The following is a 17,958-nucleotide window of genomic DNA, read 5'->3' on the forward strand; positions in this document are numbered from 1 at the left end:
CGTCGCGCGACATCACACAGGCGGCGGGGACCAGAATCCACGCACTCGTGGCGATGTAACGCTCCGCCGATTAATCGGAAAACCTGGATGACTTCTTCACACTGCTGCACAAGTAGTATCAGTCTAAATAAGGGCTGCCAGCCACGGTTTGATCCACGAGGAAGGCGACAGAAAGGGCATCCCACCAACCTCTACTCCAACGCTACCAAATCCGACAATTAGCGTACCGACCAATTGAAGATACGGGATAAAAGCCAGCAAAGAGAAGAAGATGCTTTAGTTCCCCAACAGCCACATCGGCAGAAGATATTAAAGAAACACAACCAGGCACTGCAACACTTCGATGACAAACAGTTTACCTGAACTGAATACTATTACTTCGAATCAGCTAACTGCCTCATTCCGGGTTAGGCTTACTGCAGCCACGCGATAAAATTCGGGCGCAGTCTTATAAAATTAAACGAGCCGTGTGACAATACTACAAATTACTGAGTCGCCAAACGACCTCGGATGAATTTCAAAATTACCACCTACCCTTTAGGTTACCCAGCTTCATCGGAAGCGGTATGTTTTTCTGCAAATAAATCTTGTCAACCCCGGTAATTTCCTTGACGGCCTCAAAAGTTAAACAGTTTTTTGGGGTTTGCATTACCATCACGGCGAAGAACTATTGCCGCGAGACAATTATGGGCCAACACTAAGTCTTGAAATAAAATGATTTTCAGTATTTTGCTTCTATTGTAGATCTTTGCTTGTAGCATAAGAGTCACCGACGAAGCCAAAGTAGAATTTTCACGTCCAAATCAAAGTGATAAACATATTGTGAGCACACGAAAGGAGGAGCCTTGAATCTCCTTTGGATTTAGTGCCTCTCATCCGACTGCTTGATGCCATTAGTTCCTGCAGGATCCCAAATTCTTCTTCTTCTTTTTGTTCTTCTTCGCACTGTAGCAACATCTACTATCTTCTGTAACCGACGAATATACACTATTTTGGCCTCCCCTTTATACTTGTATCGTGTCCAGCACTGAAAAAATTTTTATTCCTTGTTGATTCTGTATATTACCCCTCCCGTCCCCTCAGTCTCTGCAATTGTTTTTACTACATTTCTCGTTCATTTTCTCTGTACATGGTTCGCATATCTACTCATCTTATGTTTGAAATATATTCTGACCACTAAGGAGGAACAGGAGAATTCAGTATTCTTCGCGGACCTGGAATCCTGACAAGTGTTATCAGCACCAAAACAGGGAGATGGGGTGGGAAGGAGAGAGAAAGAGAGAAAGTGAGAAAGAAATAAAGAAAGGAAGAAAGAAAGAGGGAACGTCAAAAAGCAGTTGCGAGAACTGTGATCCGTTTGTAGACGGAGCGTGAGCAGTCGCGAAATTCTGTAAGCTAAGTGCCACTGCGAGTCAAGAAATTTTGATGTCTACCGTACGTACGTCTCGTGATGACAGCGGGTCTGGAGTGCTCAATGCTCGACAGCACGGTCATCAGCACCCTTGCTGGGTGGCAGCGTGCAGATGTCGTGGGAGGCTGTTTGTACTGTCTCTGTCCCCAGTTGCTTACCAGCTGTATGAAACCGGAATTTGGTTGCAATAATTAAAACTGTGTTGTTTGAAACTGATAAACAATATTTTATTCAAAATAATCTCCATTGCTATTTATACATTTCACCCACCTCTCCTTCAGGCTATGAATGCCACGGCAAAAAAACAGTTCTTTTGAAGCGAACCAGTCAGGGAGCCATTTTCGTACATTTTCATAAGAATTGAAGCTTTGTTCAACGAGAGCGTGTCGCAGTGACGCAAATAGATGATACTCGGACTGAGCCAAGTCTGGAGAATAATCCGCATGCCCTAGCATTTCCCAGCTGAACGCCTCGACCGTTTTGCTGTGTGTGATGGGGCTTTATCAAGGAGCAATATGATTGTGTGGGTGGTTTGCCTGGATTCACCCACGATTTACGACGCTTAGGATTCTCAAAACATAACCATTTCTCATCACCTTTCACTATTCGATTGAAAAATGACTTCCTTTTGTATCTGGCGAGCACCATTTCACAAGTGGTCTTTCGATTTGCTTGCTGTCTTTCATTCAGTTCATGCGGAACCCATTCTCCCACTTTCTGTACCTTTGCCATAACTTCCAACCGTCACATTCAATTGCTCCGCGAGTTTCTGTTGAGTTTGAGTATCATCTACATCCAATAAGGCTTTCAGTTCGTTCTCTTTGAACTTTTTCGGTAATTTTCCCGCGCTCGTCGTTTCTCACGCCAAAATCATCGATTTTGAATTTTTTTAACCACTCCAAACACTCTGTTTTCGCGAGAGCATGTCCGCCGAGAGCTTCGACAAGCATTCGATGCGATTCTGCAGCAGTTTTCTTCAAATGGTTACAGAAAACCAAAGCTGCCCGCAGATCTTCGTTCGTAGGCACAAAAGTCGACACGTTTACGGGTTTGAAACAGATACCGATGTACGGAACGTGTGTTACTGTGCGTCCGCCGTTACAGGAAGCAGGTGGCGCTGCAGACGCGCTCTCACGGGCCTTACACTGACGGCCAGCACCGTCTATACGGAAATTCCGGTTTCATACTTCTACATCCGGTGTAATGTATTAAAACCCATACAGCAATTGCGAAAAACACCTTTACGATACACTAAACCATGGCATATAAGGTGGATGAATAACAATTCTGAACTGCTCGGTCGACCCATGACCTATGCACCCCGAAGTCGTAGAGCACCTTTACTCATTACTTTAGGGGTGAGGCCAGACATTTCACAGACTTTTGAAACTCTTGTTACGCTGGAGTCGGCGTCGGTGAGGATGGTGGACACGCCGCTAGTCAAACAGAGTTGCCGTTATATCAGCATATAAGACAAAATACATCTCGCGTAATGACTAGTAGACTAGAAGTAAAGAATTTGGGCGAACATAGTGCAGTAGCGACAAACTTCTTACCCACATAGTACTGCCCTATGTTACAGGAATACGACGGAGGCTTGTGGAGCACGGTTATTACGAGACCGAGAGTTTTACTGCGGCATCCATAAAATTATGCCAGTATTGCAGCAGGGCCTCGACGCGCTCGTACTCAGATGCAGCGCCAGACGTGACCAGAGGACGGTGTTGTGACGTGGACGCGTGCCGGCAGGTGCGGCTGCGCACGGCGAACCCGCTGCACTGGCCGCTGTTCGAGGCGAACTTCTTCTCGGACGAGCGCGACCTGCGCGTGCTGGTGGCGGGCATCAGGGAGGCGCTGCGCATCGCCGGCCGGCCGCCGCTGCAGAGGTTCGCGTCGCGGCTGCACGCCACGCCGGTGCCCGGCTGCGAGCACCTCGGGGGCGGCGGCGGCGGCGGCGGCGGCGGCGGCGAGGAGCCGGACGAGTACTGGGAGTGCGCGGCGCGCCGGCTGTCGGGCACGCTGCACCACCAGTCGGGCACCTGCAAGATGGGCCCCGCCAGCGACGCCGCCGCCGTCGTCGACGCGCGCCTGCGCGTGCGCGGCGTCGCGGCGCTGCGCGTCGCCGACGCCTCCATCATGCCCACCGTGCCCACGGCGCACACCAACGCGCCCACCTACATGATCGGCGAGAAGGCCGCCGACATGGTCAAGCAGGACTGGGGCGCCATCCCGGCCCCGGAGACCACGTCTGCCCAGCCGGTGACGGCGGCGCGGGCTCAGCAGCCCTAGGCGACCCGCCTCCCGTACTACACCCGTCACCACTCGATCTTTGTCATTCTCGGCACTTCAGAAATATAGCATAAGATAGCCGTGAAGAGAGATCGAAACTGCATTAAAGGACGAGACTCAAACTTACACTGATGAGAGGCGACACAGAATTCGATATTTTTATGTAAGGAATCAGTGTCGAAAATTAATACTTAGATCCATTATCAAATGTAAGCGCTAGCCACGCAAAGTGTAAATATATACACGATCTCTTTCGGCCCCTAGCTGTTCAGTTCCAAATGTAGAAACATACAAGTACCTAAAATACTGACAGATCTTCATTGGTCGGCAGGATACAAGTCCAATTTTGGCACTTTAACACGACTCACTTACATCCCTCAACATGAAGGCTATTTACATTTGTGCATCTTCAGGCCAAACACAAAAAGATAATCCCCCTTAAAATAATCAAAATAGACTTATATGCTTTTTATTAATAAAGGAAATGAATTTCCTCTATTTAGTCCGTGATCACTGTGAATATTTTATAGTTGTAAATCTGTCTAGATCGCGTATTAAAATTTTTTTAATTACGACTTTTCGGTTACTTCCATCATCATCAAATATCTGCAATTAAGATGAAAGGAAAATGAAAGGAGACACGCGTTTGTGACCCAACAACGAGCTAACAACAGATAAATTAAAACGGCAGAAATATTTTTAAAGTACACTCCTCAAAAAGCTTAGAACTTAAAAAGTAAGGTTCTGCGTCAGTACTGCAAATTATACCTAATTGGGGCGAGCCGGCCGCGGTGGTCTAGCGGTTCTAGGCGCGCAGTCCGGAACCGCGCGACTGCTACTGTCGCAGGTTCGAATCCTGCCTCGGGCATGGATGTGTGTGATGTCCTTAGGTTAGTTAGGTTTAAGTAGTTCTAAGTTCTAGGGGACTGATGACCACAGTAGTTAAGTCCCATAGCGCTCAGAGCCATTTGAACCATTTTTAATTGCGGCGACAACTAGCAACTTGCTTCAAAAAATTTTGCACAGAGGTAAGTTTCAGTCGACAGGTGGCGCTAGTCTTGCTGACGTGCTCCTCAAATTTTGTCTCATTTTATTCTTTATACATATTTTTGTCTCTTCATACATATAAAAATGAAGATATCTTTAAAATATAAACATTCAAAGTGAAATTATAAAACGAGTGTAACAACATACTCGTCAAATTACCTATTAGATGCCACTAATTAGCCAATGTGGAGTTTTCCAAACTAACAGCAAGTATTCGTTAAATTTCCTACCTAGCAACATCTATGTAACAGTAGCATGAACTTTACTGTTAAATATAATTATTACAAAAATATGATGTAGCGATTACAAAAGTGGTAGGCCTACTTGCTGTTATAATTACGCGCGCCCGATAAACAGAAAACTGTGGCATGTGAATTAAAATGTAGTCAAACAGTACATTACATACGTAAACTTATAAAACAAATTATAATGAATAGAACAATCTACTTTATGTAATACATATATGAGTGTTGGAACTTAAATAGTGCCAACTATTTATTCACAACCGATACAAAAGAGTTGCATGTTTGCACCTGTTGCTGTCCTTCAGCCAGCAGCGTTGTGTAGATCCCGTTGCCAGCGATGTGGAAGGCGTAGTATACCGTTAGCAGAGCCTGTTCTGTTGATGGTGCGAATGGAGTGGTCTACTGCCTCTCCAATCTCTGGAACAGTTCTGAAGCGAATGCCACAAAGTGGTGCGTTCGTCTTCGGAATCAAATCAAAGTCACAAGGACTCACGTCCGGGGAGTATGGTGGATGGTACAGTACTTCCCAGTCCCATCGTCAAAACAGAGCAGCCACAGCTTGTGCTGTATGCGCCCGCGCATTGTCGTCCAAAATGGGTGGAGGGTTGTGCAGAAAGTGTCGCCGCTTCTTTCGCAAAGCTGGTCGCAGGTGATGCTCCAAAGACCAACAGTAATACTGTGCACTGACGGTGGCATTCGCTTCAGAACTGTTTCAGAGATTCGACAGGCAGTAGACCGCTCCATTCGCACCATCAACGGAACAGGTTCTCCTAACGGTATATTACGCCCCTTCCAGATCGCTGGAAACAGGTTCTGCACAACGCTGGTGACTACTCTGAAGGACAGTAACAGGTGCAAACATGTAATATTTTGTATCGGTTGTGAATAAATAGCTGCCACTATGTAAGTTCCAACCCCAGTATTTCATCATCGCCGATTGCATGGGAATGGTTGTGCACAACGGCCGTGATGAAACACGGGACAGAAAGGAGGTCACCATCTGTCGTAATATCTGCCTTTTTTTTTTTACGGCGTTGCGGATCTAGGCTTCAACTGACAGTGCAGCTAACGCCACTGCTATAAACATGAATAATACAAAAATCAGACATAGAAACAGCACATCGATCAAACGCAATGTCACAGTTGTGCACAATTAGAATTCCACAATTACATACCATTATAAGTAGTCATGCAGACTGAATGTGATTATAACGACACGCACTCCAATTTATCTCAGGCACGTACAAGCGTTATTCCATACGTAATACTGAAGCTCATGCTGCTGTTATACTGGTATTACTGTGTACCACACTTCGTGAATACTTTTCGCTAGCTCGCTTTGCAAATCTGCTTATTGGGTTGCCTGTCTGTAGGTGCGAACTCGCTCCATGCGGCAACCCGGAGCAGTGGATTAATAGTGAAATGCGAAGACAGCACACCCTACATATGGAATCTGTAAATATGAGAATTCTGCAAACTATTAGCAGGCTACTACCAGTGCGTCATCGATACGTAGCAACAACATACAGCGAATTTTCATTGGTTCTTCAATAACCTATCGTGGAACACACACGCCCCAATGTTGCTGAAAGGGCTACTGTGCTGTATTGGGTTCACTTAGCAGGGCGGTATTAATCTTATCAGTTATCACTATTTCAAATACTTTCGGAACTATTGTGCGGCATTCTGTCGCAAGACAAACACGCCATGCAAAGAACTAATGCAGTTGTTAAAGAAACGAATCAAAACTGTTTGTAACGATGAACAGGACAGAAGGCATGAGCAAACTCATTTCCGATTCGTTGTTGCTGTGGCAGCTCTCTTATGAACAACTAGCTGTGAATCACTTTCTTATTCTGACAGAGGAATAGTACTGTGGTTTGAAGGCCAAACGTTACATGTCTCACTGCCAAGTGCTGTAAGTGGGCCAGTATCTATAGCGTCCGCGCCAGCTGATAACCCGACCAGCCGCTACGACTTCCAGTGCGTGCGTAGTATACGACACCATAGTAATTGCCACACAGTTTGTAAGCAGTCGCACACCGTGCTCGATGTCAGATTTTGCGAACAGCAACTACCAGGACTCTCGCTCGATGCGGGTCCTATGCGCACACGGCTCTCTCCTGTTTGCTGAGAAAACGTTCAAGCTTCCAGGAGGCGCCATTCTTTCCACTGTGGAAGTCCTTTCAGAGAAGCCCCCTGCCATCCTGCTCGTAGATCGGACGTCATCCTTATCGACAATGTTTCTCCTCAGTCATGGATTAATAGCGCATCACAAATGGAAAGAAAAATATACTGCTCATTCGGAAATTGCTCCACAAATACGAGTGTCAATATGAGCGTATACAATCACTTTGGTTCAAAGGCCAATCAAATGTCACACGAATGAAGTAAGACTCTTACCGGCGAAACAGAGAGTGGCACAAGGTCGCGCTTATTATACGACATAACCCCAAAATGAGCTTGTCTCTATCTCCAAGAAGAACACTGTACAGGAATGGTAAGAAACCTGGCGACACTTTGCAAAAATACAACTTCATATCCCTCGAAACCATGGCTCTCTCGGGCCATATTATCTAAACGCGATACGTTTACAGTAGCTCCTATCAGGGTGGGACACACATGCTGCCCGCCACAACTGCACGTGACGAAATAATTGGCATCTAAATTCTGTGAAACTCGCCCAGATGAACTTTCGAACATTAACCATGTGATACTGGGGTGTTCAAGACACTGAAGTCAACAAAGCATACTTTGACAAAGTAGGAATGTCTCTACTCACGTTCAACGTTTTCCTAGGTGGTTTTTTCTAGGATGGAGGTATCCAGTTCTCAGTTGTATGAAGATCACCGACGGAAGAAGAAACATCCGCAGTTTCATTCCAATCAGCGTGTTACTTACAAGGACCCCTTGTTTCACGTTGCCTCTCCATCTCGATTACGGACATAAGAAGAGTCAATATCTCTATTTTAAAACAGCTATGTAAACTATATTATCCAAAGCAAAACTGTTTAAATACATTGTCATGGCTGAATTACGTCACAATAAAACCAAATAAACAAAAAGTTTGTTTTTTAAACCCTATATACACTCCTGGAAATGGAAAAAAGAACACATTGACACCGGTGTGTCAGACCCACCATACTTGCTCCGGACACTGCGAGAGGGCTGTACAAGCAATGATCACACGCACGGCACAGCGGACACACCAGGAACCGCGGTGTTGGCCGTCGAATGGCGCTAGCTGCGCAGCATTTGTGCACCGCCGCCGTCAGTGTCAGCCAGTTTGCCGTGGCATACGGAGCTCCATCGCAGTCTTTAACACTGGTAGCATGCCGCGACAGCGTGGACGTGAACCGTATGTGCAGTTGACGGACTTTGAGCGAGGGCGTATAGTGGGCATGCGGGAGGCCGGGTGGACGTACCGCCGAATTGCTCAACACGTGGGGCGTGAGGTCTCCACAGTACATCGATGTTGTCGCCAGTGGTCGGCGGAAGGTGCACGTGCCCGTCGACCTGGGACCGGACCGCAGCGACGCACGGATGCACGCCAAGACCGTAGGATCCTACGCAGTGCCGTAGGGGACCGCACCGCCACTTCCCAGCAAATTAGGGACACTGTTGCTCCTGGGGTATCGGCGAGGACCATTCGCAACCGTCTCCATGAAGCTGGGCTACGGTCCCGCACACCGTTAGGCCGTCGTCCGCTCACGCCCCAACATCGTGCAGCCCGCCTCCAGTGGTGTCGCGACAGGCGTGAATGGAGGGACGAATGGAGACGTGTCGTCTTCAGCGGTGAGAGTCGCTTCTGCCTTGGTGCCAATGATGGTCGTATGCGTGTTTGGCGCCGTGCAGGTGAGCGCCACAATCAGGACTGCATACGACCGAGGCACACAGGGCCAACACCCGGCATCATGGTGTGGGGAGCGATCTCCTACACTGGCCGTACACCACTGGTGATCGTCGAGGGGACACTGAATAGTGCACGGTACATCCAAACCGTCATCGAACCCATCGTTCTACCATTCCTAGACCGGCAAGGGAACTTGCTGTTCCAACAGGACAATGCACGTCCGCATGTATCCCGTGCCACCCAACGTGCTCTAGAAGGTGTAAGTCAACTACCCTGGCCAGCAAGATCTCCGGATCTGTCCCCCATTGAGCATGTTTGGGACTGGATGAAGCGTCGTCTCACGCGGTCTGCACGTCCAGCACGAACGCTGGTCCAACTGAGGCGCCAGGTGGAAATGGCATGGCAAGCCGTTCCACAGGACTACATCCAGCATCTCTACGATCGTCTCCATGGGAGAATAGCAGCCTGCATTGCTGCGAAAGGTGGATATACACTGTACTAGTGCCGACATTGTGCATGCTCTGTTGCCTGTGTCTATGTGCCTGTGGTTCTGCCAGTGTGATCATGTGATGTATCTGACCCCAGGAATGTGTCAATAAAGTTTCCCCTTCCTGGGACAATGAATTCATGGTGTTCTTATTTCAATTTCCAGGAGTGTATGTATCAATTGAGAATAATACTAGATATCGTCCTCAATAACGTGAATAAACAATTCAATAGCGAGGAACAAACCCACGTCCATCACGTGAAGGTAACAGGAGCCAATTTCTTGTTTAAATTCTTTCTAATTACTCGTAATATTTTATTCTTTTATTAATGATGAGCAAAGTAAGGCATCTACATCTGCGCACATATAATTTAACTGCACATTTTTATTCTTAAAATTTTAACTGAAATTCATTCTGCAATGGAAGTGGTGTCCTTATTCTGATAGCCCACTGGTCATTACAACATAAAGTCATACAACGTTTAGCATTACGACAGTAGAGGTCTCAATTTTTACGCTTTAACAAATACACTAACAGGATATGTAGGAACGAAGAACGCTAGCGGTAAAGACAAGGTAAACCTGAGCTCAACGCAAGTCTTACTCCAATATATAAATTTACTTACCCAGTCTGTTATAAGAAGGATCTACAAATCTGAGGAAGATCAAACACCGAAGCTGTAGATTTTAATAACCAGTCACCTTTTTTGCTTCAACAGTCCTCATGAGTATTAAGTGATCACAAATTTTGTCGACCCTTTTTTTTTCTTCAACACATTTTACCGGAAGCTGTAGCTGATATTTATTTATGGTCCACTTTTGATCTTATGCGTCTAGCATGAAGCGACGAGTTAAAATTTGTACCAAGGCCGGGAATCAAACCCGGGTCTCCTGCTTACCAGACACGTACGTTAGCCACTAAGATACCTCGGCAGAGTTGTTCGCACAACTGCACGGACTACCCTGGCACGCCTCTCCCGTCTAACCAAATCCTCACTGCCGCCCCAGTCTACTTTTAAATCCCTCCTTAGACACGAACAGGATAGCCAAAGCTCTCCATGTTCTGGAATAGCGCCTCAGCATCGAATGTAAATGGGGGATGAAGCCTAAAACCCAGGTGCAAGCACTTACATAAATGAAACGATAATTTCTGAGAGTTTACTGATGTCATATAGATACGATTTTATGAGTATAGAGGGAAGCGGCGAGTGAAAATTTGCACCAAGACGAAGTCGAAGGGGGAATTTAAAAGTAGACTGAGGCGGCAGCGAGGATTTGAATCGATGAGGGAGGCATTCCAGAGTGATCAGTGGAGTTGTGTGAACTGCTGTGCTGAGGTAGCTTAGTGGCTAACATACCTACCTAGTAAGCAGGAGGCCCGGGTTCGATTCACGCCCTTGGTACAAATTTTCATTCGCCGCTTCAGTCTGTATACATAAAACCACATCTGTATGAGACCACTAACCTCTGAGATTGTGTCGTTTCACTTTTCATCTTATTTTATCCGAAGATGACTAGCTTACTGCCGTAGTCAGTCATTAAATGACTAAATCTGTCACCTGGATGAACCAGATGAGAAGAGAATTTTTATACGAAGCACGCAGTTCTCCGATACGACAAATACGTTGCAGTTCGCAAGTTCTATAAAATTTGGGAAATTGTAGGAAGGAATGTTTTTGAAACCAGGAACATTGGCACAAAACGCCGTAAGTGACGTTTAACATTAACGTTACTTACGATTCCACCTGCATTACAAACAAAAGCAATCGTTTCAAAGATTAAGAATGCTCACCACGCCTGAATTAATAAAAATGCGTAACTCACTATGTCTCGCTTTTAAAAGCAACGTAACCAAACGATTCTGAAGCGAAGCTTTCGCACGAGTCAGTTCTTTTTTTGCTGTAAAAAAATCATTTGACTGAACTGATCAAAATGCTTAAGGAAAGAGTACTATAATGTCCTTAATAGCCTAGGAAACTAACATACGCGCACAACTAATCGCTCCTTATTTCATGTTATTGACAAATCCTTACTTCACAGCCGAATGGAACAACACACAAGACGGTTGTGATTATCGCGTGGGGGGGGGGGGGGGGGGGGGAGTTGAACGGGGTTGACAGCGTCATATATATCGCGGCTCGGCAGCGTAGAAAAAATAGAGAACAGTACGGAAAATGAACAAAAATGAAGTTTCCCTTGAGTAGTGCTGCTGCCACTACTTCACCTACATATTGTGTTTGGCGGAGGGTACGTTGTGCACCGACGTCGTTTCCAGCCTTTCCTGTTCCTGCCACGAATGGTGCGCATGAGCAAGCTCACCGTGTGAGCTCGGATCTCTGTCACTTTGCCTTCACAGTCTTTTCGCGAGACAGACGTACAAGGAAGCTACAAGTTGATTGGTCCTTCTCCGAAAATACGGCCACGGAGTTTCAACAGCAGGCTTCATAGTGACCCACAACTAGGCTTCGGTGGACAATGAAGAAAAATAACTTTGGTGATTTCTTTTTACGGGCGCAGCTGAGTGTAACACACAGGAAGTTAAACTCACCTCTAAGAAATGGCGCACAAAAATTCAATCTGCTACGCCGCAAACCAACTCTACTGAACGCAGACAGGTTGCTACTTACTGTTGGATCCTCGTCGCTACGACTGTCTTTTGCCATTCAAGCCGACTGACACCAGACCATCAAAACGCCTGATGACAACTCATTCTACTGCCGAAACATGCAGCGTGACAAACACGACGATACGGCCGTTCTCATAAGAACACCTTTTTATACTTCATTTGTAATTACTGACTTTTAATTACCTTTATTTATGGTACGCAAAACGATAGGAAACTGGAAAATTACGAAGAGACTTACTTTGTCCACATCCCGCATTCACATAGGATGTCCTGCGTCTACAGAAGCTTCCCAGATACCTTTACTAAGTGAAATGCAACTGTAACCACGAGAGATAACTAAGAAATATTGCCCTACAATACACATTCTCAATAGAAAAGATCGTGATAGAAAACTATTTTTTAAAGTGACCGAGAGATATTGAATGCCCCTTTGTGAAGTGCTTTTCATTTTCATTTCCTTCTGCAAGCTGTATGACACTCACATATACAACTTCATTTTCGACTTGCACCTCATCTATCAGCAATGTACAGTAATTTTCGTAATGATATTATACGTCTGAGGAATAGCTTACTAAACTGCAATATTGTGTTTGGAATTCATTTATTTTTCTCTCTTCTTCAAATTTTATCTGTTTAACGTGGTACACCGTGTCTCCAGTTGAGAGTGTGAAGCAAGGAGTAAGCAGCTCCTTTATATACCCGTTACATTCTGTCCATGTTCAATATTTACAGGTTGCAGTACTTGAGTACATTTCTAACTTCCCTGCACAGTTTTTTTTGGTAAGACCAACGAGCTATTTCAGCTACACCAAACATAAAACTTGTACAAGCAGTTTTATTGAATGACGCCAACCAGCGCACCCGCTGTAATTCGTCTATTTTTAGTTCAAAGCACAAGACGTGCATCAAACTTTGCGTCAATGCGTAAGTTTCAACTATATTTAACTCAGTTACCTGCAGCTGCAATGCACGAATTCAAGTGGTGATGGTTTACTCCCCCATGTACATCTGTGAGTATGTTCTCTGCGTAAGTACGTGTCAGTGCAAAAGACTATATATAACTGCGCCTGCCCATATGTATTGGCTCAATATGTAACCGATATAGAAAGAGTCACATTTTTAGTTTAGGATGCGAAACGATTGAAAATGAGCGTTAAGTCTGAAACATCTCCTGTATTTTGACGTAAAAATAAGGAAATTTTAGGAGGAGGTACAAGGATGCTGTCATTCGATGTATATTTCGTTGTTGCAAGAGATGGACTATACAAGACATTTTACTTAAGTGGTTTGTTTCTGACGAATTCTTTGCATTTCGAAGACACCTCTGGGTTTTTCTATATTTACTCTTTTATATCAAGTGGATGCAATTTCTAGTGCAAAGGACAACAGAATTTTCCAGCGTGCTGCAGAATTTCTTGGAAAAGTGGACACTTGCAAAGAATTTTTTAAATACATATTTTCAGGGACGCATGTGATATTAGCGTAATCTCTCTCAAGTCCATGGCTCTACTGAAGGTTGTATGCCTTAACGCTTCGACTTGACAACCCAATATCATAATCGTTATTTGGGGATTAAAATATAACAAAGAATGAAGTATGATGGAATTCAGCAGATCTCAAATACAGAAAATGATCAAGAGTTAAAATCACGTTTGGTGCCGAAAAAACATTTGAACAATAAGGGAACCAACACTTAACTAATGGATGAGAAAGTGGACACTGAAGAAACTGGTAAAGTTCCAGTAACTACACAACATTTATTAATACAGGCACAAACTAAGACAGAGTCGCTCACAATAAAACGGCAACACTGTAGGAAGGTAAGTTTCTGGACGAAGTGTTGCCTTCCGCTCGATATGTTTTAGTTATGTATCTGCTCGTGGTCTAGTGGTAAACGTTGCGCACGGTAGATGCAAAGCTGAGAGTTCATGTCCACTTATCACTTAATTAAAAAAATCTCGTTACTTCTGCCTGCTAGAAGTATCAGTAACACGGAAGATGATTAACTTCACTTGCTAACCCAATGATAACAGCAAACCTTCCAGAAATATTTCCGCGAATGACATCTTGCCTGCGTCAAAAACAGTACAGTTGATGTCAGCTTAGAATTTCCTCACCTGATGCCAGCCGGAGTCAAAATGGTTCATATGGCTCTGAGCACTATGGGACTTAACTTCTGAGGTCATCAGTCCCCTAGAACTTAGAACTAATTAAACTTAACTAACCTAAGGACATCACACACATCCATGCCCGAGGCAGGATTCGAACCTGCGACCATAGCAGCAGCGCGGTTCCGGACTGAAGGGCCAAAAACCGCTCGGTCACAGCGGCCGGCCAGCCGGACTCCGCCCATGTGATAGCGACTACGCTCGCCTTGGCCACGTTTCTGCGGTGATAGCAACGCGGCGGACTCGCATTGGAGGCATAAAATTGTTTCCTACTGTAGTCTGACGTTCCGTGATAAGGACTTCCGTAAACCGAGTATGACAACGCTGCAGACGTTGCTCTTGCAGATAGGTCTCGAGGAATACTGAAATGTGAGACAAGACGAGTCTAACATTGTTTAAGCGTTATAAAATAGAATTTCAATTGGTATTAGGTCTAACACTTACAACAAGTTGTTCGCTTCAGGAATAACAGAGAGGTCACGGCAACGGAGGCATCTCCAAACATTTATACTACCTCTGAGGCTAGTGTTACCGGTGAAATCACGTTAGAAAATAGTTTTCTTGATTCAAGATTGATCGTTCTGTCATAAACGATTTTCCCCATTTAGGAAGTCTCAATACTCGGCAACTGAAATAAACGTCACCATTTAATTTTTGTGATAAATCTTCATTCAATAGACAAAGTTCAGAAGTTGGGTGCAGGAGTACTGCAAGCTGTAAGTCGAAAAATATCAGCATTTTTAGTTGAAAATAATTATAACCGCCAAGATCGCAAGGAACATTTACTGTATATTTCAATACATGTGCCTAGCGATATAGACTGTTATAATTATCTTCGAATAATATATTTTGATCGCCGATACCTCCAACAATGTTTTCAAAAATAATTTTTCCTTGAACATCATCAGTTTGCTCATCAAGCATTCCTAAGGAATATTATTACTGCTGACTATGGTGGATGGATATGGTGTTATGGGCGCTCAACAGTGTAGTCTTTAGCGCCCGAACGGAAACAACAACGGACGAGTTTCACTAAAATGCAGCAAGTGCAAAAATAGGACTAAAATTATAGGTGAAAGTCTACATAGGCAGTTTGCACGTCAACTGTAGCAAAGTGGAAAGCAGCACATAAAGAGGAGAACTGCAAGAGAACGTAGGGGAAGGGGTTAAAATGAAACACATAGCACATGTTTGGAACTGGCCTATTACAAGAATAAAAAGGAGTGGTAGGCCACTCGGCAACACACTAAAAATTCCAACCTAAAATTTTTGGCTGAAGCCCAGAAACATCACAGTACCTTAAAACTTTCTTGACACTCGCCTCGTCATCTGCTTAAATCGAGGGCAGATCCCCACTAATATTAACTTCCGCCCTGACAAAACGATATAAATCACACTCAACTAAAATGTGGCGCACAGTGGTTCGTACGCCACAGGCATCACACAGAGGGGGTTCCTCTCGTCGTAGTCAGAAGGCATGCGTAAGAGGACAGTGCCCTATGCGAAGACGTTTAAGGGTCGCTTCGTCACGCCTAGGTGACCGGCAGGAGGAACACCACGGCTGGATGGTGGGTTTCACCAACCGCAGCTTATTTTCCCTCACCGCCAGTCATTCCTCCTCCCACAATTGCATACACTTCCGCCGCAGCACAGAAACGACACCTTGCAAAGGAATAGAACATTGTGTCACCTCCGGTAATCTGCAGGCGTCCTTGGCAGCTCTATCAGCTTGTTCATTTCCCCGTATGCCCACATGCCCTGGCACCCAGCAAAAGGACACTTGCTTGCCCTGTCGTTGGAGGATGTACAGTTGGTCGTAAATCAGTTGTGCCAACTTCTCCGCTGGGTACACGTTCTGCAGTGACTGTAATGCGCTCAGTGAGTCAGAGCAAATTAGGAAGTGTTTGCCCTGAGTACACCGCATCTGCTCCAGTGCCTTCAGGATCGCGTGAAGTTCTGCGGAAGAAACAGCGCATTCCTGGGGAAGGCGAATCCTGATGACACGGTCGGGGAACACGACTCAGCAGCCAAGAAAATCCCCCTGTTGGGATTATCAGTGTAGACTACTGTAAAATCATGATGCCTGTATAAAATGTTAAAAATAAAAAATTTGGAAGTAAAATCTGATGTACTGTCTTTCTTAAAATTTGCCAAGTCTAAAATCAGTGTGGGCCTCTGGAGGAGCCAAGGTGGATATCTGCTCCAACCTCGACGTGAAACATTAAAACCAGCCACACCCATCTCTAAAATGCAATCCTTTGCGCGAATGCCATAGGGCCTTGTTGCTCGTGAGTCAGAGCAAAAGACTTTCCAGTGGAGGCCGAGCAACAGTGTGGTATGCAGGTGTGTATGGTGTGGATAATGTTTGATAGGCCTGGCGCACCATTAGTAGACGCCGCCGGAGGTAAAGTGGCGGTTCACCTGCCTCTGCCTGCACAGAGGCTCGGTATGGGGCTCGTTCTGAGCGCCCCAGTGGCCAACCGAATCCTCTCATGGTGCACCACATCCAACAGCTTCAAAGAAGTGGGTCTTGCAGACCCGTACACCGTGCATCCATAATCAAGCCGGGACCGCACGAAAGCTCTGTAAAACCGGAGCAGACAAGTCCTGTCTACTCCCCATGTGTGGTGACTAAGACATTTTAAAATAGACAGCGCCTTAAGAGACCGTTTTTTCAGTTCCTTAATGTGTGGCAGCCACGTAAGGTTAGAATCAAAAGTGAGGCCCAGAAACTTCACCGTGTCTTTAAAATTCAGAACGGTGTCCCTCATCCTCAACTCAGGCAAGTCAAAAATGGAACGAGAACGGTTAAAAAGAACACACACCGTATAACACTCCCGTCTGCTACTACTATACCATAACCTTAAAGCTGGAAACAGGTTGTGAAATAAAACTATTTTGTTAAAGCAATTATGGTATAAAGCAACAGAGCAGTGTTACCCTCTGAGAGGAATTTTGTTATGTTGACCGTGTTGTACCTAACGGAGGTGGCTTATCGGAAATGAAAGTCAGAATTACGTAAATATTTGAACAGTAACAAACGAAATTTTGCCTATCTGCACTGTTTAATGGATAAAGTAAACGGTCGCCAGCCTAACTAGGCAAGAGAATGATTAATATTCTCGTTCAAGAAATTAGTTATTAGTAATTTTAGTGGATAAACACAACCTATACTTTGTCACATGGGAGTGCAGTGACCTCTGACACATACATTTGTTTGCGTTAAGATTAAAGCTAGCAGCTAGAGCAGCACAAACTATTTGCAAAATTATAACAGATACCGAAACAAACTATTACTTTCATGGCTTACACAAACTGAGTGGTCATTATAACATTACTATTAATATGCACTTCTAATACACCAGAGAGACAAACACTTAGTAAACACGAGTATATAAGGTTTCACAACTGCAGCTTTCTCACTTTTACTACTTCGAAACACACTGTTGACAAAATTGCAAGAAACTGCCTCACCTTTTATAATTTACTACAGACAACTATGTGATCATTTACTTTATAAGCCTCAGTCTTAAGAAATTTTAATTTGAAGTTGGCATCAGCACATTAATAAGCAGTTTTACTAGGAAAATTATTTTCAGCAAGCTACATTAACTTTAACTTTCTCTTTACTATGTTCAAGAGGCATTAATGAGCAAAATATTGGGCTTTTAATGTACTTTCAGTAAGGACGCTCGGTAATCACTTTAGTTCAAACGGAGAGGAACCTGAGAGGTGTTATGATGAGGAGAAAAATCAAGGTAGGTACATAAAGTCAGATATAAATTACCTTATATTTGTGCACACTGAAACATCCATTAAGCTGATCCTTCAC

The 17,958-nt window shown here is 44.7% G+C and overlaps 1 protein-coding gene across 1 annotated transcript in view; it reads left to right on the forward strand.

The window, feature by feature from the left end:
- Nucleotides 1-4,230, forward strand: part of LOC124711479 (glucose dehydrogenase [FAD, quinone]-like) — a 92,380-nt gene extending 88,150 nt beyond the window's left edge. Inside the window, exon 8 of the mRNA XM_047241587.1 lies at nt 3,161-4,230. Coding sequence (XP_047097543.1) covers nt 3,161-3,700 — 540 coding nt within the window. The 3' untranslated portion in view covers nt 3,701-4,230. The remainder of the gene's footprint in view (nt 1-3,160) is intronic.
- The last annotated feature ends 13,728 nt before the right edge of the window (nt 4,231-17,958 follow it).

The sequence above is a fragment of the Schistocerca piceifrons genome, chromosome 8, assembly GCF_021461385.2.
Source record: "Schistocerca piceifrons isolate TAMUIC-IGC-003096 chromosome 8, iqSchPice1.1, whole genome shotgun sequence".
NCBI lineage: Eukaryota > Metazoa > Arthropoda > Insecta > Orthoptera > Acrididae > Schistocerca > Schistocerca piceifrons.